Consider the following 23,322-nt stretch of genomic DNA (forward strand, 5'->3'; position numbering starts at 1 on the left):
ACACGGGCACTTGGCTTGTTAGGGCCTCACCGCTGAGTCACAGGGGAACTTTTCTTCCCCCGCAGCCAACTGGAGAAACTGCATGGTCCCAGGGAAGTTCTCTTTAAACACTGACATGCGGGGGGTCTTCTAGTGTAAAACCAGCCTGCGGACTAATCCCCCAAGCCCGTAATCCCCCAGCCCCTCGGGAGGTAAGCCCCTTTCTGTCTCACTGAGCTGCCAGCCAGCTGCCACATGCCTCCCTCTTAAATATGAATGAACTGCCCCCAGAATCAAACAGACCAAAATAAACAGAAGGAAGATCTGAGGAGGGAGCAGACAATGCAAAGAACAGACGATAACTTTAAAGAAGCTACATTTAATTCCTCAAAAGAAATCGGAAGGGAGAGTGGGATACAGCTTGTCGTTAAAGAGGGGGAGACAGTTAACGTAGGAAAATATGACATTGGAAATCCTACGAGAAGGGATAGAGTAAGACAAGTCTCTCAAAAATAGATCAAAAGGACCAACCAGGACCAAAAAGTGGGGGAGCAGTTAAAGGATGGGTCGGGGATTAATCCTCAAGGTCCATTGTCCAACTGACAGGCGTTTTACAATAAGAGAGTAGGAGAGAGAGGAGGACAACCAAGTGAAAGATGGTTCCTGAAACTAGATGGAAGGGCCCAGGGCAGTGAGGGAAAGGACCTGCCCACCCCAAGGCATCCCCTGTGAAATGGCGAAAGACCTTAAATGCCTTCAGAAAGCACACACAGGATTAAGCATCAGGATGGCACTGGCCGTCTCAACAGTAACCCTCGAAACTTTGAAAGGTCTGGAACGTTGCTGCTAAAATCCTGGGGAACATAGTCTAACCTTAATGAGGCCCAGCACCTGAGCATGAACGTAGACTTAAGAGATGTTTCAGACATGCAAAGCTCCCAAACGTCATTTCTCTGAAACTCCTAGAGGTTGTGCTTGAGCACCGTGAAGAGGGAAGCCAAAAAAGAGGAAGATGTGTGAGTCAGGGACCAGGATCCAACCAGAAAAAAAGCAGTGAAAGGGGTCCCACGAGGACAGAGAAGGGGAAGAGTCAGCGCCATGACTGAGCGGGTGGCGTGAAGGCAGGAAAGGGAGGCCAGGGGCCAGGGTCTGTCCCCCACCGCGAGCAGAGAAGAAGACCCTGGGTCTTCTCTCAGCCGATCTCCACTCAGGTTTTCTCAGCTGTGAGATGGAGATGATGACGCCATGCCTAGTTTTGTTAGGAGCACAGCCAGTTGCTTTTGCACATCTTAGCTTATTTCATCCTTGTAGCAATCCCATAAGGTGAGTCAGTATTGTCCCCACTTTGTAGGTTAGGTAACTGGAGCCCTGCTGGTTTAAAGAGCTCATCTCCCTCCCGGCGGCTCTCAGTCCTTGCCAGCCTTTGGACGTGCGCCTCCAGGTGCAGACGAGCCCACCTGCATCGATCCATATGGTGGACTCCTACGTGAAGTAGCTTGTCCTCAGCTTTAACATGAGCAGCTGCAGTTAGACAAAAGCAGGCCCTTTGTTTCTTGATTTTCTGCAAAACTAAAAGCAGAGCAGGGCCTGGACATTGTGACGGGTACACTGTCACGTGGGGCCACTACCGCATGGTTCTGCCATCCCAGGCACATCAGAACCCCTGCCAGGGACAGTTGGGAGTCACATCTGGGTCTTAAAACCCCAATCCCATGCCCTTTCCCCTTGGTATTTAAAGGAATTTAGGCCCCTTGTCACCTCCTTGGGAGGAAAAAGGGACAGAACAAAAGGGAAGGCAATGCAGGGAAAAATGTGGCATAAAGACAGGCCCCTGGGTTTTATTACTGCAGCCACGAGGCATCTGACCCCGCAGCTGCCTCATCCTAAAACAGGGGTGAGAAAACCGCCCCGCCTCACCTGGCCAGCATCAGGATAACAGGGATCAGTGGGAAGGGCTGTTGGTAAATTAGAAACCCAGCACATAGGTGTCATGTCTGTGTTACTGTGGTCAGGTAACTTACTACAGGGCTTCCCTGGTGGCTCAGATGGTAAAGAATCTGTCTGCAATGCAGGAGACATGGGTTCGATCCCTGGGTCAGGAAGATCCCCTGGAGAAGGGAATGGCAACCCACTCCAGCGTTCTTGCCTGGAGAATTCCACGTGCAGAGGAGCCTGATGGGCTACAGCCCATGGGGTTGCAAAAGAGTCAGACACGACTGAGTGACTGAGCAAAAGAAATTTACTACAGCTCGGACAGCAGTAGCTCTGAGTCCAGGTGCATAACTGTCATTTTGGTTTTTTTACTCTCCTGTTTCCAAGCAGATAGCTTATTTGTGTGCAAATTCGCATTCCCAGGCCAGGTGCCCCTGGCAGGGTTGGTGCTACAGGTCTGTGGCCTTAAGGACGCCAAGGGGCTGCTTCTAAGAAGCTATCAATGAGAGTGAGCTGCTTATAGGAGAATTCTCCTTTTTTGGTATTTTGTATACCATTCTTACTCCTATTTTGGTCAAATCTGTTCTATCTCTTGTTTTAAAAGCCTGGCTTTTGCTTTTCTCTCAGGCATTCAAAAACCATTTCAGTTCCACGTAGCCAAGAGCCTCAGTTTTACCTCCTCGTCCAGAAAGAATAATAATTACCACCTACCTGTTCTTCAGGATGAAAGAATGAATATAAAGCAGTTAGAACATCTCCCAGAGAAAAGCTAACTTAATATAGAGTAATGATGTTGTTACTAATGGGTGAGATTCTCACCTTCAGAGAGGCTATGAATTCTCTCTGCAGTGATGCAGGAGAAAGCAAAAAGCAAGGTTGCCCCCAGAAATGTAACAGGTGTGAAGTCAGGCTGGTGATAAAGTCAGCCCAGTCTCCTGTGTTCGTGGAAAGGTTTTGCAAGGCTGTTTCAGTGTTACGACAGGGCCTTCTGAATGCATTTAACTCAGTTCTAATCAGACGGATGAACCTAGAGACTATTCTACAGAGTGAAGTCAGTCAGAAAGAGAAAGACAAATACTGTTTATTAATGCATATATATGGAATCTAGAAAGAGGGTACTGACGAGCCTGTTTGCAGGGCAGAGGTGGAGACGCAGACATAGAGAACAGACTTGCGAGCACTGGGGGTGGAAGGAGAGGGTGGGATGAACTGAGAGAGTGGCACTGAAACACGTACATTACCACGTGTAAAATTAGAGAGCCGCTGGAAATTTGCTGTACGGCACAGGTGGCCCAAGTCCAGTGCTCTGTGACAACCCAGGGGGTGAGCTGGGCTGGGCTGGGAGGTGGGAGGGAGGTTCAAGAGGGAGGGCCCATAGGTATACCAATGACTGATTTATACTGATGTTTGGCAGAAGCCAGGGCTTCCCTGGTGGCTCAGTGGTAAAGAATCCGCCTGCAATGCAGGAGACCTGGGTTTGATCCCTGGGTCGGGAAGATCCCCTGGAGGAGGGCACGGCAGCTCACTCACTCCAGTCCTCTTTCCAGGAGAATCTCATGGACTGAGGAGCCTGGCAGGCTACAGTCCATAAGGTCGCAGAGAGTCGGACATGGCTGAGTGAGCACGCACGCACACGTGGCAGAAGCCAACACAATATTGTAAAGCCGTGTTCCTCCAACTGAAAATAATTTTTTAAATAAGTGGCCTTTTAGTGAAGGGCTGCGTGAAAAGACAGATTTCCTGAAAGTTCAGTTGCAGGTATGTCGTGTCCAGCTCTGTTTTCAGAGAATGGCTCATGAAATATCTACCCTCAGATCGTAAACCTGCCCCAGGTGAGAGCATGGCCCAGGACGGAGCTCCAGGGTGAGAGCTGACAGCGGCCCAGGGGCTGAGGAATTTCACTTCACTCTCATGAAAAGAGGAACCTAAAGTCCCATTGACCAACGTGTACGGAAGTTAAAAAAATTTTTTTTAACACACGATTGGAGTTAGAAGACATTAATAGCCACAGAGCAAAGAGCTAGTAAGGTTGCTGGGGAGAGTGTGGCTTTGTCCTTGTGATGCGGGCAGGGCCCAACAGGGAGGCCTGAGGCAGCAGATGCTGATTCTCCATGATAACGAAGCTCATCACGTTTTGCTCACCGTGGAGCTCACTTAAGCAGAGGCTCTCAGCCTCAGTGATCCTGTACAGTTTCTCCTGTTTTCGTGTCTACTGAAAATGTCTTACATTCTTTCTCTTCTGAAAGCATTTTTTAAAATTGCAATAGAGTTAATTTACAGTGTTGTGTTAGTTTCAGTATGTAGCAGAGTGAGTCAGTTACACAGGTATATTCTTTCTCAGATTCTTCTCCTTTGTAGGTTATTATACGACTTTGACTGTAGTTCCCTGTACAGCAGGTGCCTGTTGTTCCTGTGTTTTATCTATAGTGTGTGTGTGTTAATTCCAAACTCCACATGTGCCCCTGTCCCCGCTGTCTCCTCTGATAACCATAAGTTTGCTTTCTGTGTCTGTTTTCCATTTTTTAAAAAATGTCCTACAGTATTTTTTCAGCGGGGGCATTGATCGTAATTTCATCTTTAGAGGAGGAAGGTTTACCATTGTCTCAGTTCAGCTCAGTCGCTCAGTCGTGTCCGACTCTTTGTGACCCCGTGGACTGCAGCACTCCATGTCCACATCACCAGCTCCTGGAGTTTACTCAGATTCGTGCCCATCGAGTCAGTGATGCCATCAAACCATCTCATCCTCTGTCATTCCTTTCTCCTTCCCACCTTCAATCTCTCCCAGCATCAGGGCCTTTTCCAATGAGTCAGTTCTTCATATCAGGTGGCCAAAGGATTGGAGTTTCAGCTTCAGCATCAGTCCTTCCAATGAATATTCAGGACTGATCTCCTTTAGGATGGACTGGTTGGATCTCCTTGCAGTCCAAGGGACTCTCAAGAGTCTTCTCCAAAACCACAGTTCAGAAGCATCAGTTCTTCACCACTCAGCTTTCTTTATAGTCCAACTCTCACATCCATACATGACTACTGGAAAAACCATAGCTTTGACTAGACAGACCTTTGTTGGCAAAGTAATGTTGTACAGTTGTCTAGGGCATAAATTAAGGAGCTGTGCTGAGCTCTAGAGAAACCCCCCAGTGCCTGGTACCTGCTACGTAGGAGTACCTGCCCTTAGACTGGTGTCAGACTGTCAGATTTCCATTTTCAAGGTCTGGTGTTTTTTTTTTTTTTTAAATATCCTGACACTGTTTGCCCCGCTAATTGCTGGTCTCCACCTCTCTTAGCGCCTGCTTCCCCAGCACTGTGAGCTGGAGAATGCATGACCAGCTGCTTAGGTTGTACACAGAGTAGGAGTCTGTGAGCCTTGAGTGGGAGGGCTTGAAGGCTGGGGCTTCCCTAGGGGAACAGAGTGCTGATGGACCTACTGACAGTCATGTTGGACACCTGGAAACCTCTGCTGTGAATGATTTTTGTCTGGCCTGATGATATATGCTTGGAAATTCTTTTTGCTGAAGAAGACTCTTGAGAGTGCCTTGGACAGCAAGGAGATCACACCAGCCAATCCTGAAGGAAATCAACCCTGAATATTCATTGGAAGGAAACTGATGCTGAAGCTGAGGCTTCAACGCTTTGGCCACCTGATGCAAAGAGCCGACTTGATGGGAAAGGTTGAAGACAGAAGGAGAGGGCAACAGAGGATGAGATGGTTGGATGGCATCACCGACTCAATGGACGTGAGTTTGAACAAGCTCCGGGAGATGGGGAAGGACAGGGAAGCCTGGCATTCTGCAGTCCATGGTATTGTCGAGTTGGACACAACTGAATGACTGAACGAGAACACCACAAGACTTCAGCAGCACAAGCTGTTTCCTATACTTACAGATTGCTGACCCGAATGAGAGCATGTCCTTAGTTGGATCAAAACAACAAAAGCAGTAAGGCTACTTGCTATCAGAGCCCATGTTTGGTTGTAGCACAGACACTACCCCGTACGCGTTGTACTTCGATTCTTTTTTTTTTTTTCCAGAAAGGCAGGGCCACTTCATTGTAACTCCTATGGTACATTGACTCCTCAAGGTCAGAGAAGGTGGGAAAAGCCCTGGAGAGGCGGGCCCAGGAGGAGAGCTCAGCTGAGAAGAGTGAGCGAGTGCCTGTTGGGGGCACCCAGTTCCCCGGGCAGGAAGCACTCACTGCTCCCATCAGGGCTACTTTTATTAGGATGCTCTGTGGGCCGACCCAGCCCTGTACAAATGCTGTGGAGGCCTGAGGTGCGACCTCGGAAGGTGTCGAGGTGACTCTCACGGCCTCGGGTGCTTGGGTCCTCAGTATAGGTGGGCGGGGGTTCTGGGGGTTATCCCAGAGTCCATCCATGTCCAGGCCCTTTGCCAAGTTCATGAACACATCGCTTCCCTTAAAAGTGAAAGTGTTCGTTACTCAGTCTGTCTGACTCTTTGTGACCCCATGGACTGTAGACTGCCATGCTCCTCTGACCATGGCGTTTTCCAGGCCAAACATCACTGGAGCGGGTTGCCATTTCTTTCTCCAGGGGATCTTCCTGACGCAGGGATCAAACCCCTGTCTTCAGCATTGCACGCAGTCTTTACCCCTGGAGCCATCAGGGAAGCCCTCCTTTAAACCTAAAATTTGACAAGCTGCATCAGTACTTGTACATTGTAAATTCTGGTTTACAAGGCTCTTGGACATCATTTGTTTCATTTGCCATCCCCAGAGTCCTCGTCTTGCCCTCAGAGAGCCCTAGCCTTGCACTCAAGTGGAGTCACCTGGAGCTACTTAGACACGCAGGACCCCACTGCCCACCCCCAGACCCTTGTCTGCTAGGCCTGCCGAACTCCATTTTCCCAGGGTACAAATCAGCCCATTCAAGTCTGAGAAGCATCGCCTGAGAGCAGAAATTCTCAAAGTATGGTCCGTGGACCAGCAATAGCATCATCTGGAACTAGTTAAAAGACCCAGGCCCCACATACACCTACTGAATCGTGGTTCTCAAGCTTCACCCAGTGACAGCACCTGAGCAGCTGCTAGAACACTCTGCTGGGCACCATCTCCCAGAGTTCACTCTCCATTCGCATTTCTAATCAGTCCTGGTGACACTGAGCTTGGTGTCGGAACCAGCTGTGCTAAGGACAGCCCAGTGGACCACTTCCCATCTTCCCCTGGGGAGACTGAGGCCAGGATGCCAGAGTGTACACTCGGCCGCGTGTCCACCCTTGAGTTCTCAGAGCTGATGCATTGGAAAAGGTGCTTTTGTTTTTGGTGATAGCTTAACTCAGCAACTTTAACATCACATGGGTTTTAGAAGACGCTGTGGGTTTATGAGTACTGGGCTTTTCTCTGCCGGCCCCCGCGCCTCTCAGAGCTGACCACACGGCTGTAGGTGGGCTGCGGTGGGTCGTTTCGTCATCTGCTCCCCAGTGAAAGAGGGTCGCTGTTTTCTCTGCACTTAGAACCTGAAAGATCAAAGTGGAGTGACTGCCAGAGACGCAGCGCTAAAGGCAGAAACCGGGTCAGCTGTCTCCCCGCTTTCTTGTGTGAAAGTTGCCAGTGTTTTTGGCAGCTGCCTGGTTTTGATCTTTCAGTTTGCGTTAAACACTCAGGGACTGCGTGGGCTCCCCGTCTCCCTTTTTAATTAAACAAACCATCAGAGTGACTCTGCTGCCAAGAACCAGGCCTGGGCACGTGTGTGCATGAGGGCCCCATGTGAGAGAGCGAGCAGGACACTACCTGGTATGTGCACCCATGTGCACGTGTGGTAGGCCTGCGGCAATGTTTTCACCAGTCCCTGGGGAGAAATCACCAAAAATGAAAGTGGCCTAGATGGTTTTCCTGTGTGTCTGTGTGTCTCTGAGAAACTGCTCTGTGGACTGGAAAAAGGGAACCCCGATGTAGACGGCACGTCGTGGAGGGTGGGCACCTCCAGGGGGAGCAGGTGTTCGGCCTTCCAACCTAGGGATGGAACCCAGATGTCCTGCATCACAGGCGGATTCTCTGCCGTCTGAGCTACCAGGGAAGGAAGCCCTTTGTAAGATCTGTAGCAGCTCCCAGACTGGAAAGAACTCAGAAACCTGTCAGCAGGTGTGTGGATAAGCCAGGTGATGGAAAACTGTTCCGCAGGAATGGGAGGGAGCCACTGATGCAGCAACACTGATGGCTCTCAAAGCAAGGATGAAGGAAGCCGGCAGAAAGCAGTGCACCGTGTAGGATTTCACGTATGTGAAGCCCTGGAAAATGCAGGTTACTCTGTGAAGACAGAAGCAGATCAGCTGTTGCCTGGAGACTGGAGATGGAGGAATGAGCAGCTGGGAGGTAGGGATTGCAGAAAGGCCCTGGAGGTGACGGGTGCATTCACTATCTGGATTTGGGCAGTGGTTTTCTGGGTGCGTGTATGCATCATACCTCAGAGCTGCTTACCGTTTTCTTGAGGTTGCTCATGTAAAGCATTGCTGTCCACCGGAACCGTGTGTTGATGGACATGGTCTGCATTAGCTCTATCCAGTATCAGAAACCACTCACCCCCCGTGGCTCTTGTGCACTTGAAACATGCTAGCACAGCTGAGGAACTCAGTTTCAAACTTGATTTAGTTTTAAGCCACTTCAATTTGGATGGGCCTGTGTAGCTAGTGTCTGTTGTACTGGACTGCACAGGTGTAAAGCCTTTCCTATTACTGTAACACACCCTGCATGCGCACACACACAGACTCTCTCCCTCCCTCCCTGCCCCGGGTCTCAGGCTCCAGCTCCTGGAGGAGTCTTCGCAGCTCCAGGCAGGTATACCTGCTTCCTCTGTGCATGTCCTTGGCTCATGCCAAAGCCTCTGCTAGGAATGCCCTTGTTTGAAGCAGTGAGGTCTGAGGTCTTTGCAGCTCTCCGCCCTCCCACACAGAGGTGCTGCGGGGGCCTGAGCACGTATGAACAGGTGTTTGCCCTTCTTTGAAATCTTTACCTCCTTAATTCTGTGATTTCCAGTAGTCATGTATGGATGTGAGAGTTAGACTAAAAAGAAAGATGAGCACCAAAGAATGGATGCTTTTGAACTGTGGTGTTGGAGAGGACTCTTGAGAGTCCCTTGAACTGCAAGGAGATCCAACCAGTCCATCCTAAAGGAAGTCAGTCCTGAATATCCATTGGAAGGACTGATGTTGAAGCTGAAGCTCCAATCCTTTGGCCACCTGATGCAAAGAACTGACTCATTGGAAAAGACCCTGATGCTGGGAGGGATTGAGGGCAGGAGGAAAAGGGGACGAGAGAGGATGAGATGGTTGGATGGCATCACCAACTCAATGGACATGAGTTTGAGTAAACTCTGGGAGCTCGTGGTGGACAGAGAGGCCTGACGTGCTGCAGTCTATATGGTTTCAAAGAGTTGGACACGACTGAGTGATTGAACTGAACTGAACTCTGTGACTGAGCAGCATTTGCTCAAGTTAAAAAGGAAACAAAACCCTGCAGATCCCAGTGTCATCATTTCGGTCTCTGCTTTCTCATAGATTAGGCATATTAAAATAAGCTTATGTGACACAGCTACATTTCAGGTAAGGCTCTTCAGCCATGTTTTATATATGGCCTTTTAAGGAAACACTGATTGTCCCAGAAGAGTTGGCCACTATGAAGGGTTTTTGAGGAGAGCCCTTAAAAGACCTGTTCTTTTCTAGACTCGAAAGCCAAGAAGATTCTGCCCAGCAGCTTTTCTGTCCCGAGTCTTCTAGTTGTTTGTTGTTCAGCTGCTAAGTCATTTGGACTCTTTGCAACCTCATGAACTGCAGCATGCCAGGCTTTCCTGTCCTTCACCATCTCCTGGAGCTTGCCAACTCATGGTCATAGAGTTGGTGATGCCATCCAACCATCTCATCCTCTGTCGTCCCCTTCTCTTGCCCTCAGTCTTGCCCAGCATCAGGTTCTTTTCCAGTGAGTCAGTTCTTTCCATCAGGTGGCCAACGTATTGGAGTTTTAGCTTCAGCATCAGTCCTTCCAGGGGGTATTCAGGATTGATCTCCTTTAGGATGGACTGGTTGGATCTCCTTGCAGTCGAAGGCTCTTCTCTTTGCTGCTCCTGAAAATAGTGTGCTGAGATGTGAGAATCCTTTCTAGCTTCAGGCTTCCGGATGGATCCCCAGGGCAGCACACGTGTACTTATTGCCCGAGTCGGGAAGGAGGATGCTTCCGGGGTCCTGTGGGTCAGGCTGGGACCAGGGGCGGAGCTTTGCCTGGCTCAGCAGCTGCTGGTGACCAGTGATGAGCTGAAGGAGCAGCTGAGACCTTGCTCCTATGTCAGGGGAAGAGTTGGGGTGGGAGCGGATTTTAGAGTATGAAAGTGGCAAAGCTAGGGTTGAGGAATTTTGAGACCAAAACATAACAATTAGGAAGAAGCCATGTGGGAAGATGGCTGCTGTCTGGCTGTATTCCCCCACTGCCCCCATCTCCTTATCTGTGTCTGCTGATCAGCTGTGATGTTACCGAGGCTGCCCTTGGTCTCTGATAGCCTGTCTGCCTGTCTCTCCACGACTGACTCATTCTTCTCCTTCTGAGATTATGGACATTTGATCACTTATCAATTCTTCCTGTCAAGACATATCCAAGGGAACCCAGGAAAAGGGGAGACAGAGAAGGGGAAGACTGTTAAAGATTGCCTATGTGCTCTCGGTGTTAGATCCTACTTTCTAGCAGCGATTAAGAGTCATAATTTATACTCAGATCGAGCTTGGTGTTTCAGAAAAGCCGTTTTACTTACACTTGTTAAAACTAAGTCAGAAAAGTCAGAGGATAAGAGAAAGCCCAGTGCTTGCTTGGTGCTAAGGAAAATATTTGTGTTGGGTCGCCCAGGGGTAGTTTTAATTCTTCCCATAGATCATAATGGTTACATTGCTGGTGAGTTGAGGCTGGAGCCACTGAGCACGACGTATGTGCAGTGAGCCCTTGGCTGTGGTTTTCACCTCTCGTGGCCGGAATGGGGATGGTTTGTTCAGCTATGGACCTGAGACTGCGGGACAGCTCTGGTACAGGCTGTCTGAGGGAGGCCCGGAGCTGGTCCTTCCTGTGCCGGGCCCAGACAGGACACCTGGGCTCCGCACACGGTTCAGGGCGCAGGCGGAGACTAGGACCAGTCATTTCCTGGACACTCACGCTGAGTCACTGTGTGTTGTTCAGGTTGCGTATGAGGGCAGGTAGACGCAAAGGGCCGGAGAAGGCAATAGCACCCATTCCAGTACTCTTGCCTGGAAAATCCCATGGATGGAGGAGCCTGGAAGGCTGCAGTCCATGGGGTCGGTGAGGGTCGGACACGACTGAGCAACTTCACTTTCACTTTTCTCTTTCATGCTTTGGAGAAGGAAATGGCAACCCACTCCAGTGTTCTTGCCTGAAGAATCCCAGGGACGGGGGAGCCTGGTGGGCTACCGTCTATGGGGTTGCACAGAGTCGGACACGACTGAAGCAACTTAGCAGCAGCAGCAGACGCAAAGGGAAGGCAGAGGCTGGAGCCGGGAGTGCGGGTGGGGTGCTTTGCTAGTGGCAGTTCTGCATATGTTCATAACAGTTTCTTCTTTAAAAAAGGAAAAGCAGCTTTATGAGCTGTATTGTATATCATAAAATTCACCCATTCCATTTCCACAAGTCAGAGATTTCTAGTAGCTTTACCAAGAGTGCAGCCGCCACCTCGAATCAATTTGGGGACATTTCCTCTCCCTCCCCCCCCACCGTAAGGTCCTTCCCATCCCCTCATAGTCAATCCCCATTTCACCCCCAGCCCCAGGCAACTACTGATCTACTTTCCATCTCTTTTGTAGTAATTTCGCTAATTATGTTCTAATTAGAGAAGTAATAGCTTCTTATTTTAGATCATTTGAGTAACCCCAGAAAGAGAAGTGGCTGAAAGGAGGGCCAGAACCCCCTTGGTGGGATCCTCTCCAGGCTGCTCTTTCTAGCTTTTACCTTCCGCTGCCCCCTCCGCCCACCTGGCCGAGGTGCTTTCCCTTCTGCTCCGTCCTGTGCCGGGATGCCCTCCACCCACTCCCACAGCAGAGTCCTCCCCGTCTTTGAAGGTCCATCCCATGTAATCTCCCGTCAGCAAAAGATTTCCCTGGTGTTGAAACTGAAAGCGATTCTCTCTTCTGAGCAATTCCATGGTGTTCTATTCATGGCTCATAAGGGTTCCGTGTGGCACATACATGCTTCATCTTCCTTACTAAACGGTGAGTCAGGAGGACTGAGCTTCTGTCTAATGCGTCTTTGTCTCCCAAGCCCTCTCACCTGCTCCATCTCCCATTGCTCCCTGAGGGCCCCGTGTGCCTCCTTCATCACTGTCATCACGGCTGTGATGGCTGTTGCGTGTCACACCCACCTTGTCCCAAGTGTCCAGCGTGAAAGCTGGCCCTGTGTTTGCACATTCTTAGGTTTTTTACTCTAATGTTTAATTCTCGGGTGCTGAAGCCTAGTTTACCTCTTCTCACCTAATACCTGTCCTCACCTGACTTCTTATTTCAATTAAAAAAATAATAATAATAAAGTCTTTTTTTTTCTTTTTTTGGCCACACCACACAGCTTGTGAGATTTTAGTTCCCTGACCAGGGGTTGAACCCAGGCCCTCTGCAGTGAGAGTGCAGAGTCCTAACTACTGGACTGCCAGGGAATTCCCGATAACAGTCTTAAAATAGACATGTAAACAAATTCTGGGTGCTGTTCTTCTTCCCCTCTGTGCAGAACCTTGTTTTTCTCTCATTCATGCATGCACTCACACATAATGCACCTCTCATAGAAACACACCAGAGTTCTTCCTAGAAACACAAGTTTTAATCAGCAAGCACCTTATTCTTTTTTTCCCCCAACAACACCGTGTATCTGTTTGTTCTGGTATCTTTAGCTCAGCCTCCTGCCCTGAGCTGCTCTGACGCCCCCTCCCCAGGCCGTTCCTGCTGCCCCCAGTCTTATACTGGCCTCGTCCAGGCAGCACTCAGGACTAAACAGACCTGTCCGACTCCAGCCAGGACTCTGCAGTCCAGTGGGCGAAGGGGCAGAGTCAAGGCTTAGGAACTGGAACAGTCACTTTTTTTCCAAGCCCAAGTCAGCCCACCTGACTGCTCAGAACCACTGGTATCTGTACAGAGTCCAACATGTTGCATGTTGTGTGTCTTACACTTTTGTTTAATTCTTGGTGTCTACATATTTATGAAGACTCTTGAGAGTCCCTTGGACTGCAAGGAGATCAAGCCAGTCAACCCTAAAGGAAATCAACCCTGAATGTTCATTGGAAGGACTGATGCTAAAGCTGAAACTCCAGTCCTTTGGGCACCTCATTTGAGGAGCTGAGTCATTGGAAAAGATCCTGATGCTGGGAAAGATTGAAGGCAGGAGGAAGAGAGCAGCAGAGGATGAGATGGTTGGATGGCATCACTGACTTGATGGACGTGAGTTTGAGTAGGCTCCGGGAGTTGATGATGGACAGGCAAGCCTGGCGTGCTGCAGTCCATGGGTTCGCAAAGAGTTGGACACGGCTTAATGACTAAACAACAATATATTCTTCCCCTGAGATGGCAAACATTGATTTGTTCATTTGTAGCCAGCTTTCTGCTGTCTGTAAAATAGGTGCTCAATAAATACATGGTGAATGAGTTAATGAATTCCCACATTCATAATGTGATGTTTAAAGCTATTAATGTATCTCTAGATTCTGTCTCTTATTGTTGTTCAGTTCAGTCACTCAGTCGAGTCCGACTCTTTGTCACCCCATGGACTGTAGCACACCAGGCTTCCATGTCCTTCATCTCCCAGAGCTTGCTCAAACTCATGTCCATTGAGGCAGTGATGCCATCCAACCATCTTATCCTCTGTTGTCTCCTCCTGCCTTCAGTCTTTCCCAGCATCAGGGCCTTTTCCAATGAGTCCGTCGGCTCTTCACATCAGCTGGCCAAAGTATTGGAGCTTCAATATCAGTCCTTCCAATGAATATTCAGGGTTGATTTCCTTTAGGATTGACTGGTTGGATCTCCTTGCAGTCCAAGGGACTCTCAAAACTCTTCTCCAACACCACAGTTCAAAAGCATCAATTCTTCAGTGTTCAGCCTTCTTTATGGTCCAACTCTCACATCCATATATGACTACTGGGAAAACCATAGCTTTGACTAGATGGACCTTGGTTGGCAAAGTGATGACTCTGCTTTTTAATTTGCTGTCTAGGTTTGTCATAGCTTTTCTTCCAAAGAGCAAGCATCTTTTAATTTCATGGCTGCAGTCACCATCTGCAGTGATTTTGGAGCCCAAGAAAATTAAGTCTGTCACTGTTTTCATTATTTACCCATCTGTTTGCCATGAAGTGATGAGACCGGATGCCAGGATCTTAGCTTTTTGAATGTTGAGTTTTAAGCCAGCTTTTTCACCCACCTCTTTCATCTTTGTCAAGAGGCTCTTTAGTTCCTCTTTGCTTTCTGCTGTAAGGGTGGTGTCATCTGCATATCGGAGGTTATTGATATTTCTCCCAGCAATCTTGATTCCAGCTTGTGCTTCAACCAGCTCGGCCTTTTGCTTGATGTACTCTGCATATAAGTTAAATAAGCAGGGCTACAATATACGGCCTTGACATACTCCTTTCCCAATTTTGAACCAGTCCACTTTTCTGTGTCCTTGACCTGCGTACAGGTTTCTCAGGCAGCAGGTAAGGTGGTTTGGTATTCCCATCTCTTTAAGAATTTTCCACAATTTATTTTTCCTACACTAAAGTCTTTAGCATAGTCAGTGAAGCAGAAGTAGATGAGTGCTATGGAGAACAGAAAAGGTTGAAGCCGTCCCTTAGGATTTGTGCCATGTGTGAGCTTAATAAGACGAATGCAGGGTGGAACCTGTTAAATCCCTTAAGATATTTTTAAAAATGAAAATCCTGGGTACTTCCTCAGTGGTCCAGTGGTCAAGAATCTGCCTTCCAATGCAGGGGACAGTGATTCAGTCCCTGCTCTGGGAACTAAGATCCCACATGCCACAGGGCAACTAAGCCCAAGTGCCACAACTAAATCCTGACATAGCCAAAAATAATAATTTTTTTTTAGAGAATATATTGGAGGATCAGTGTGGGGGTGGGCATTGCTTCCTGCTGAGCAGTTGGGATGTTAATGAAAACGATGGCAACTGAGTCATCCTCATGGACGGGCAGGTTTTGGGCATCAAGGGCACAGGGAAGATTGTGAGCTCAGGATGGAGCACGTCATCCATGAACTTAGACTTCAGGGAGCAGGAAATGAGAAAGACGTCTGTTTAGCTGGACCTGGGAATGAAACGTGGCAAATAAGGTTGGACTATGAGGGTCGAGATGCAGAAATAGGTTTGGTTTTTACCATGGACACATGAGAGAAACCAGACAGCTGCAAGGAAGGGGTTGGGGCAGGCAGGGGAAGTGATGCCTCAAGTCCAGAAAAGGGTCAGGGAGGTGAGAAGGCAGAGGGCGCGTGTGGACGGGTAGCAGCTGGAGAGGCTGGAGCCCCAGGAGGCAGGCTGAGTGCCGAGCTGGTGGGTGGAGACATGGGACACGTGTTGGGAAACCCAGGCGCGCTTGGTCAGGGTGAGTCACCTGTATGGCCTCACTTTAGACTCAGGTTTTCAGTATTTAAATCCGAACTCTCCAGGCTGATCCTGGCAAGTCATTGCTGAGGGCGTTGTGCTTCTGCCGGTGCGTGCTGAGTTGAGCTGTGCAGCCTCAGACAAAAGTTACCCCAGAAGGCATTTCGGAGATGACAGTCATGACTTGACCATTTATCTGGCAGGGGAGGTGGCTGGTGCAGGCATGGTTACACACCTTGCTAGTAGTAGTTTTCAGGTAAATTTCTTCCTCCGTTTTGAAAGTTTATATGCTGCATAGTGCATGGAAATCATATCCCACGTGGCTGTAAAAGTTGTGATGGTAGTTGGCCTTCCAGCCCAGGGTAATTCTACTAAAAGTGAAAGTTTCCTTTGTCGGGTTGTAAGAAGGAAGGGTCTTACACAAGGCTCCTCTCTCCGTTGACGGTCCCGTAATTTCAGAGCAGGTCTCTGAAGTGACACAGGCACCCGCCACAGTGGACCACATGGCAGCTGTGCTGACTTGGGGAGCGTGTGCGAGGGAGGGTGAGGATGGAGAACCTCAGCTTTCTTTTTCCTGGGGAGGGACTCTCATCAGGTTGAGAGCCCAGGGACTCTGCGCCTTGAGCTTTCTTGCTCACTGAAGCTTGGTGTCTTCAAATTGGCTCACAGCTGAGTGACCGGCGGGGTCAGGCAACGAGTGTGTCAGGAGGCTTTGGTTCTCCTCGATTTAATCCATAGTGACAACTTGCTAAGCCACCATCTCTTGCCTTCTTGCTTCAGGGGGAAGAACAGGGGACCTCGAGACCACTTGTCCCTCCTTTTCTCACTTACACCTGCTTTCTCCAGCCACCCCCCACCCCCTCAGTGCTTGTTCACTCTCACTCTCTCACACACGTTCTCTTTAAGTTTCCTTTGTTGGGGGCCGTGCTGTGGAGACTGGGGGGGGACTGTGAACCCCCAGAACTGACCAGAGCCACAGCCTCAGGGCATGGATGGAGCTGTGAGAGGAGGAAGTGTTGGGCTCCCGTTCCTGGATCTTTAAAGTGCTTCTGTCATTGATTTTTTTTTTCTTCATTGTAATGGTTATCTTTCCACAGACTTCATAGCCCAGTAATAGGTTAATATTTTGTGAAATATAAACAGATATAGACTTTTCACTGTTAGGTTTTCATTCATAAGATGACATCGTTACAGAGAATGTTAAGAATGATGGGGTTTTAGGGAAAGTTTATTACCACGTGTTCTCTTAACCTCCTTACTGTCCTTGCTTTAGATTAAAAAGGAAATGGAATGAGAATATTTTTATGGTTTTTTTTTTTTTGTCTTTTAGATTCAGAACATGAACAACATAATCTCCTTCCCTCTGGACAGTTTGCTGAAGGGGGACCTGAAAGGAGTGAAAGGGGTACGACCTGCGGAGTCCTGTCTGGGGGGTGGTGGTCTAAGGACAGCATCACGGTCTCGCTGGCCTGTCCGGGCAGATACCCCTCGGGCCTTCCTGAGATGGCGGGACAGCTCCGTGCCACCTCGGGCTCCCTTGACTGGCCACCTTGGCACCACCATTCAGCCCTAACGGTGGTGACCCATGGCTTTCTCAGTCGTCCCGCTGGTGCTTGAGATGTGGGAGGGAAAAAAACAGGAAACTATGAACAACTGTGGGCTCGGCTGGTGGATCAGGGAAGCCTGTGTGCAGTCCAATTTTCCAGCTAGTCTGGCCCTGACTGGCCCCTGTACAGGTCCCTTGCAGGGACGTGGTCTCCCCACTGGGAGATCAGCACCAGCAAGGCCTGAGCCACCTTCATTTTTCTATCCTGCAAAGGGCGCCCATCATTGAGGCCTCACCAGCCTCCCATAAACCCTCGAGCCGTGATCTGTGTCCTGAGCACGTGTGTGTAGGGCTCGAGTGCAGTGTGGGGCCAGGTGCTGAGCAGAAAGTTACTCGTGCATATCTCTGGCACAGACAGGTATGTGAGACAAAAGGGAGACAACCGTGCCCAGTCCTTAGGAGGCCGAGTTCTCTGATCCCCAGCAGCCTCCGCAAGGCCAACGTGGCTGACCTGGGGTCTCTGCAGAGGCAAACCATGCACGGAGAGCTGTCGGGGCGGGGGAGTCTGGCTGGGTGAGCCGTTAGTAGTGAAGACACTGAGGAACGTTACTCATCGTTCCCTGGGGCCCTGAAGAACATGTCAGGGGAGGTAGGCAGTAAAACGGGAGGGTGGAGCGCACAGGGCAGGTCATGCCCCGGGGCCTGCAAGTCCGGCCTGCCTGCAGCAGCCAGACGCAGTCCTGCCCCGTGGCCTGAGCCGGTGGGAGTGGAGGTGAAGCTGATGGGGTGGACTGGCCCCCTTTCTGCAGGCTCTAGGTGCCAGGCTGTGGAGCTTGGGCCTTGTCAGAAGGCCGGAGAAGAGCCAGAATTAGAAATCCCCGCAACAAAAGGGTTTTCTCTTCCAAAAGAGCCCTGTTAAAGGGAGCATACGAAGGTGGGAACAACTTGATGGAATTTCTGGCGGCTCAGTACATTGTTAAGTCAGATTTCATCGGAGAATGGGAATCAGAATCGATCCCCTCGTAGCTCACATGGTAGAGAATCCGCCTGCAATGCGGGAGACCCGGGTTTGATTCCTGGGTCGGGAAGATCCCTCTGGAGAAGGAAATGGTGACTCACTCCAGTATTCTTGCCTGGAGAAACCCATGGATGGAGGAGCCTGGCGGGCTACACAGTCCGTGGGGTCACAAAGAGTCCAACACAACTGAACGCCTAAACCATCAGGTCACAGGAGACAGTCAATGGCTTTTATGTTCTTGTTTTGGGGCCCACGTCAGGGTGTGTTGAGATTCCTGTATTAATTGAAAAAAAAGAGTCAGAGTCCTTCTATTTCAGAGGGATAAATACTTGCAGATTAAATGTTATGTCTGTCTGGGTTTAATTTCAGAATGATTCTAGGGCAGAGGGCAGGGTCTAGGTGAAACAAGACGTGCTGAGTTGATAACTCATTGTAACTGGCACATTATACAATTCCCTCCTCTTCTTTCTGTGTGCATTTTGTATATTCTATAATAAAAATTTCTTAGAAAAGAAATGCCACCACTAGTCTAATTAAAAAGCCTGTACTTAGAGCTTAGACTTTTTATTTTTCATGGGATCACATATGTCATTTATCACAGAAATTAATACTCCTTTCAGGGCTAGTCTTGGGAGACGTTAAGTTTATCTTGCCCAGAAGTTCATGATTAGTCCAGTTTAATTTATGCCTCTCTGTTTACAGGATTTGAAGAAGCCTTTTGATAAAGCTTGGAAGGACTATGAAACAAAAATGTGAGTGTTTTTGTTTTAAAAAATAAGCGTGGGTAACTTGAGCCTTTAATTTAAGATCGCGCTTTTATTGCTTAAAGGTATTGTCTGAATGAACCTTAATCCAGGAAAGAATTTACCCAGAACTGTGTTGCCCTGTTCTGCTGTGATTCTGGATATTTCCTTCCGTGCTGGGTGTCTGCCTTCCTGATGTTAACCTCTTCAGACAGGCTTCTCTTGTCCCTCCTCTTCTGTCCTATGACTGCCTGCATGTTGTTTTCAGGAATGTTAATTGACTGTTGCTGGTTGACTGCTGCTGGTTTAGGCAGCTGTTGTAACATTTCTGATCACAGCTTCTCGATTCCTGGAGTGGAGAGGATCGAGCTAGCTAGAACTGGGTGAGCGATGGTGGGGATAATGGTTTCGGTTATTTTAAATACCTGAGAAGCAGAAAATATGTTTTAATGCCTCATGCTTGCTTTGTAATGGCTGTGCATTGGGTAATAGACTTTTCTCACTGGAAATAGAAACTTTTATTTGAAGCCATCTGGGAAAGTGGGAAGTGTTCAGAAGAAAGCCTTCTCAGATGTCACTGTTGTTGGCCAGTCACTAAGTCCGGTCCGACTCTTGGTGACCCCGTGGACTGCAGCACGCCAGCCTCCCCGGTCGTTCACTGTCTCCTGAAATTTGCTCAGATTCACATCCATTGAGTTGGTGATGCCATCTAGTCATCTCATCCTCTGCTGCTCCATTCTCCTTTTGCCAGTTTAATCTTTCCCAACATCAGGGTCTTTTCCAATGAGTCAGTCTTTTCCAAACAGGTGGCCAAAGTGTTGGAGCTTCAGCATCAGTCCTTCCAGTGAACATTCAGGGTTGATTTCCTTTAGGACTGACCGGTTTGATCTCCTTGCAGTCCAGGGGATTCTCAAGAGTTTTCTCCAGCCCTTCAGTTTGAAAGCATCGATTCTTCGGTGCTCAGCCTTCCTTATGGTCCAACTCTCACATCCATACATGACTACCAGAAGAACCATAGCTTTGACTGTACGGACCTTTGTCAGCAAAATGATATCTCTGCTTTTTAATATGCCATCTAGGTTAGTCATAGTTTTCCTTCCAAGGAGCAAATGTCTTGTAATATCATGACTTGCAGTCACTGTTCACAGTGATTTTGGAGTCTAAGAAAATAAAATCTGTCACTGCTTCCACCCTTTCCCCTTCTATTCCATGAAGTGATGGGACTGGATGCCATGATCTTAGTTTCTTGAATGTTGAATTTCAGGCCAGCTTTTTCACTCTCCTTTTTCATCCTCATAAAGAGACTCCTTAGTGCCTCTTCACTTTCAGCTATAAAGGTGGTATCATGTCTATCTGAGGTTGTTGGTATTTCTCCTGGCAATCAGATGTAGCTATAGGTAGGTAGTTGGGTTTGTTTGTTTTTACCAGCCACAGGCATCTGTTCAGAGGTGGAGGATCACAAAGCTCACACCAAGCAATACCAGATCCTTGGTGCGCATCCTGTCCTAGAAATCTAAAGTTCCTGTACTCCAGATTCTGGAGTTTTTCTAACAGCGCACATTCACATATTAACACAGATTATTAAACCAGAATGCTTTGAAGGTTGCCTCAACACAGAGAGGCTCCAAACTCACTATGCTTGGCCTGTTAGCATCCTGCATCCACGCGCCAATTCAGTTCAGTAAATAAGAAGGTGATCCAAATTCCTACTTTATAGACGGGATACCAGGCCTCGGTATTTGCTCTGGTCAGTCACAAGGGACAATTGCGCCAAGGGCAGGACGTGGATTTGCCCACTTCCATTCAGCTGCTGTTGCTGCCAGACTCCTGGCCCTTAGAGAAAATGCTTCTGGGCATTTTTGAACCCAGGACGGGAGGGGGTCTCTGAGGAGGATTGCTGGAGAGAGTCTTCTGGTTCTGAAAGCGAAAGGTTTGAAAGAAGAATAAGATCGGATTCTATAAACTCAAGACACACATAGATATGTTGAGGACTCACAAAATCCCAGAATTGGAGGACAAATGAGCACCACCCTTTAAAACTCAGAGTAATTGTGGTGCTGGAGAAGGCTCTTGAGAGTCCCTTGGACTCCAAGGAGATCAAACCAGTCAATCCTAAATGAAACCAACCCTGAATATTCACTGGAAGGACTGACGTTGACGCTCCAATCCTTTGGCCACCTGATGGAAAGAGCCGACTCATTGAAAAGACCTTGATGCTGGGAAGGACTGAGGGCAGGAGGAGAAGGGGATGACAGAAGACAAGAAGGTTGGATGACCTCATTGACATCATCATGAGTTTGAGCAAACTCCAGGAGATGGTGGAGGACAGGGAAGCCTGGTGCGCTGCAGTCCATGGGGTCGTAAAGACTTAGCAACTGAAAAATAATAACAACAATCCTGGGATAAATTTTAAAATTCACTCTGTCCACTTACATGTGAGACTAGATTATCCTGAGAGGCCCTGTGGTGTGTAACAAACGGCTTTAAGACATCTTTAAAATTCCTGGCCTGCAGTTCCATACCTGACCATTTTGAGAGTGACCGACGTCTAGACTGGATCTCAGGCCCTTTGCAGTAGCAATGGCGTCAGGGGCGCCTCGGGGCTGTGTAATTGTCCTGTGACCTCAGGGGCCTCCAGTCACACTCCCTCCTGGGGCATGAGTCATCCTGCAGCAACATCTCTACCAGGTGGTCACCTGCTACTCACCCATTCAAGTCGGTGACTGTCTACTGTGTGCCTAGTGCTGTGCTTCAAATGAAAAACAAGAATTAGAAGCTCTGTTTCTTACCTCTTCTTAAATACCCCCTCTGGGTTCAATGGGGACTCTGGACCCAGAGGAACCCATTTCATGCTGAACACTTTCTGAGGACCACGGCTTGCGTAGTGTTGGTGTCCGCCTTGGGTGCTGTCCAAAGAGTCTCTGCCCTTCTCTTGGTGGTAGCCTTGACACTTCTGAGTGCTTTCTGTGGCTTTTGTTTAGTTTCCTTTTTCTCCTGAATAAAAGTCTAATTAGTATTTCAAGCCCTTCCTAACTAATGTGACTTGTAGTTACCCTGGTCCCCCGTCTCAGGACACACTCCAGAGAGGGGTCCGCTGGTACCCTTTACCGCATGCTGGACTCAGGAGCATAGTCGAGCAGGAGATAAAGACAGAGGGGAATAAAGCTTAAAAACGGGAAAGGCCGTCTGTTTCCTTCTGTGACTGTGAAAGTGTTAGAGCTCAGTTGTATCCAACTCTTCGCAACCCCATGGACTATAGCTCCCCCGCCAGGCTCCTTTCTCCATGGAATTCTCGAGACAGAAATACTGGAGTGGGTTGTCAGTTTCCTTCTCCAGGGCATCTTCCCAACCCAGGGATTGAACCCAGGTCTTCTGCATGGCAGGCAGACTCTTTACCATCTGAGCCAGCAGAGAAGTCCTCTGTGACCTTGAGCACTGTCCTAGTGGAGTTGCTTTGGAAGCATTTGCTGAGTTCAGTGCTCAACAGAAAGGGCCAAGATGGATATTTTGGGGGACAATTCGCATCTTTTCTTCCCAGTGAGTTCAAGTCTGTCCTGGGCTGAGACATCTCGGGGAGCATTTGTGTCCAGGGTGGGCGTCAGGATCACAGAGGGGACTCCAAGTCTAGAGGTGTCTTGACTGATTCTCTTGCTTTTCCACGTGTTAGAACCAAGATAGAAAAGGAGAAGAAGGAACACGCCAAGCTCCACGGGATGATCCGCACGGAGATCAGCGGGGCTGAGATCGCCGAGGAGATGGAGAAGGAGCGGCGCTACTTCCAGCTGCAGATGTGCGAGGTGGGCGTGCGAGGTGGGCGGGCAGGGCCCCCCAGAGGCCTCGGGGCCAGCGCTGAGGTCCTGTGGATGCTGTTGGCCACTTTCTGTCCCTCAGGGAGCCTTAGGCTCCTGGAGTGTGGGATTAGATTAATCTGACATCAACATTTATTAAAGGTAGGGAAAGACTCATTTGAAAGATGGAGGAGGAAATGGCAACCCACTCCAGTATCCTTGCCTGGGAAATCCCGTGGACAGAGGAGCCTGGTGGGCTACAGTCCATGGGATGGCAAGAGTCAGATGTGACTTAGCTACTAAACAACAGAACTTGCAAGAAGGTTCTTTCTGCCTCATGCAGATCCTCCTGGAAATACTTCTCTGCTTTAAGTCAGCTAGAATACCCCCTTAAAGTGAAGTCACTTAGTCGTGTCCAACTCTTCGTGACCCCAAGGATTGTAGCCTACCAGGCCCCTCCATCCATGGAATTTTCCACTCAAGAGTACTGGAGTGGGTTGCTGTTTCCTTCTCTAGGGGATCCTCCCGACCCAGGGATCGAACCTGGGTTTCCTGCATTGCAGGCACATGCTTTACCATCTGAGCCATCAGGGAAGCCAGAATACCCCCTTAGGTGCTTTTAAGGAGGTACCAGGGCGGTGAGATCCCCTCCCGCCACAGCCATGGTTCCCTATGTGAGCGTGAGGGTCTGTTTCCAGAAGCCCCTGCCTCTGCAAGTGTCTGCCCCCCACCCCCACCCTGGGCTCCACTTGCTCTGGG

The 23,322-nt window shown here is 49.1% G+C and overlaps 1 protein-coding gene across 2 annotated transcripts in view; it reads left to right on the forward strand.

Annotated features, from left to right (window-relative positions):
• The window catches only part of ASAP2 (ArfGAP with SH3 domain, ankyrin repeat and PH domain 2), a 157,211-nt gene that overhangs the window by 68,608 nt on the left and 65,281 nt on the right, over nucleotides 1-23,322 (forward strand). For both annotated transcript variants that reach the window (XM_069582563.1, XM_069582564.1), the window contains exons 4-6: nucleotides 16,799-16,873; nucleotides 18,735-18,784; nucleotides 22,443-22,572. In XM_069582563.1, coding sequence (XP_069438664.1) covers nucleotides 16,799-16,873; nucleotides 18,735-18,784; nucleotides 22,443-22,572 — 255 coding nt within the window. The remainder of the gene's footprint in view (nucleotides 1-16,798; nucleotides 16,874-18,734; nucleotides 18,785-22,442; nucleotides 22,573-23,322) is intronic.

Source organism: Ovis canadensis, chromosome 3 (genome assembly GCF_042477335.2).
Source record: "Ovis canadensis isolate MfBH-ARS-UI-01 breed Bighorn chromosome 3, ARS-UI_OviCan_v2, whole genome shotgun sequence".
Classification (NCBI taxonomy): Eukaryota; Metazoa; Chordata; class Mammalia; order Artiodactyla; family Bovidae; genus Ovis; species Ovis canadensis.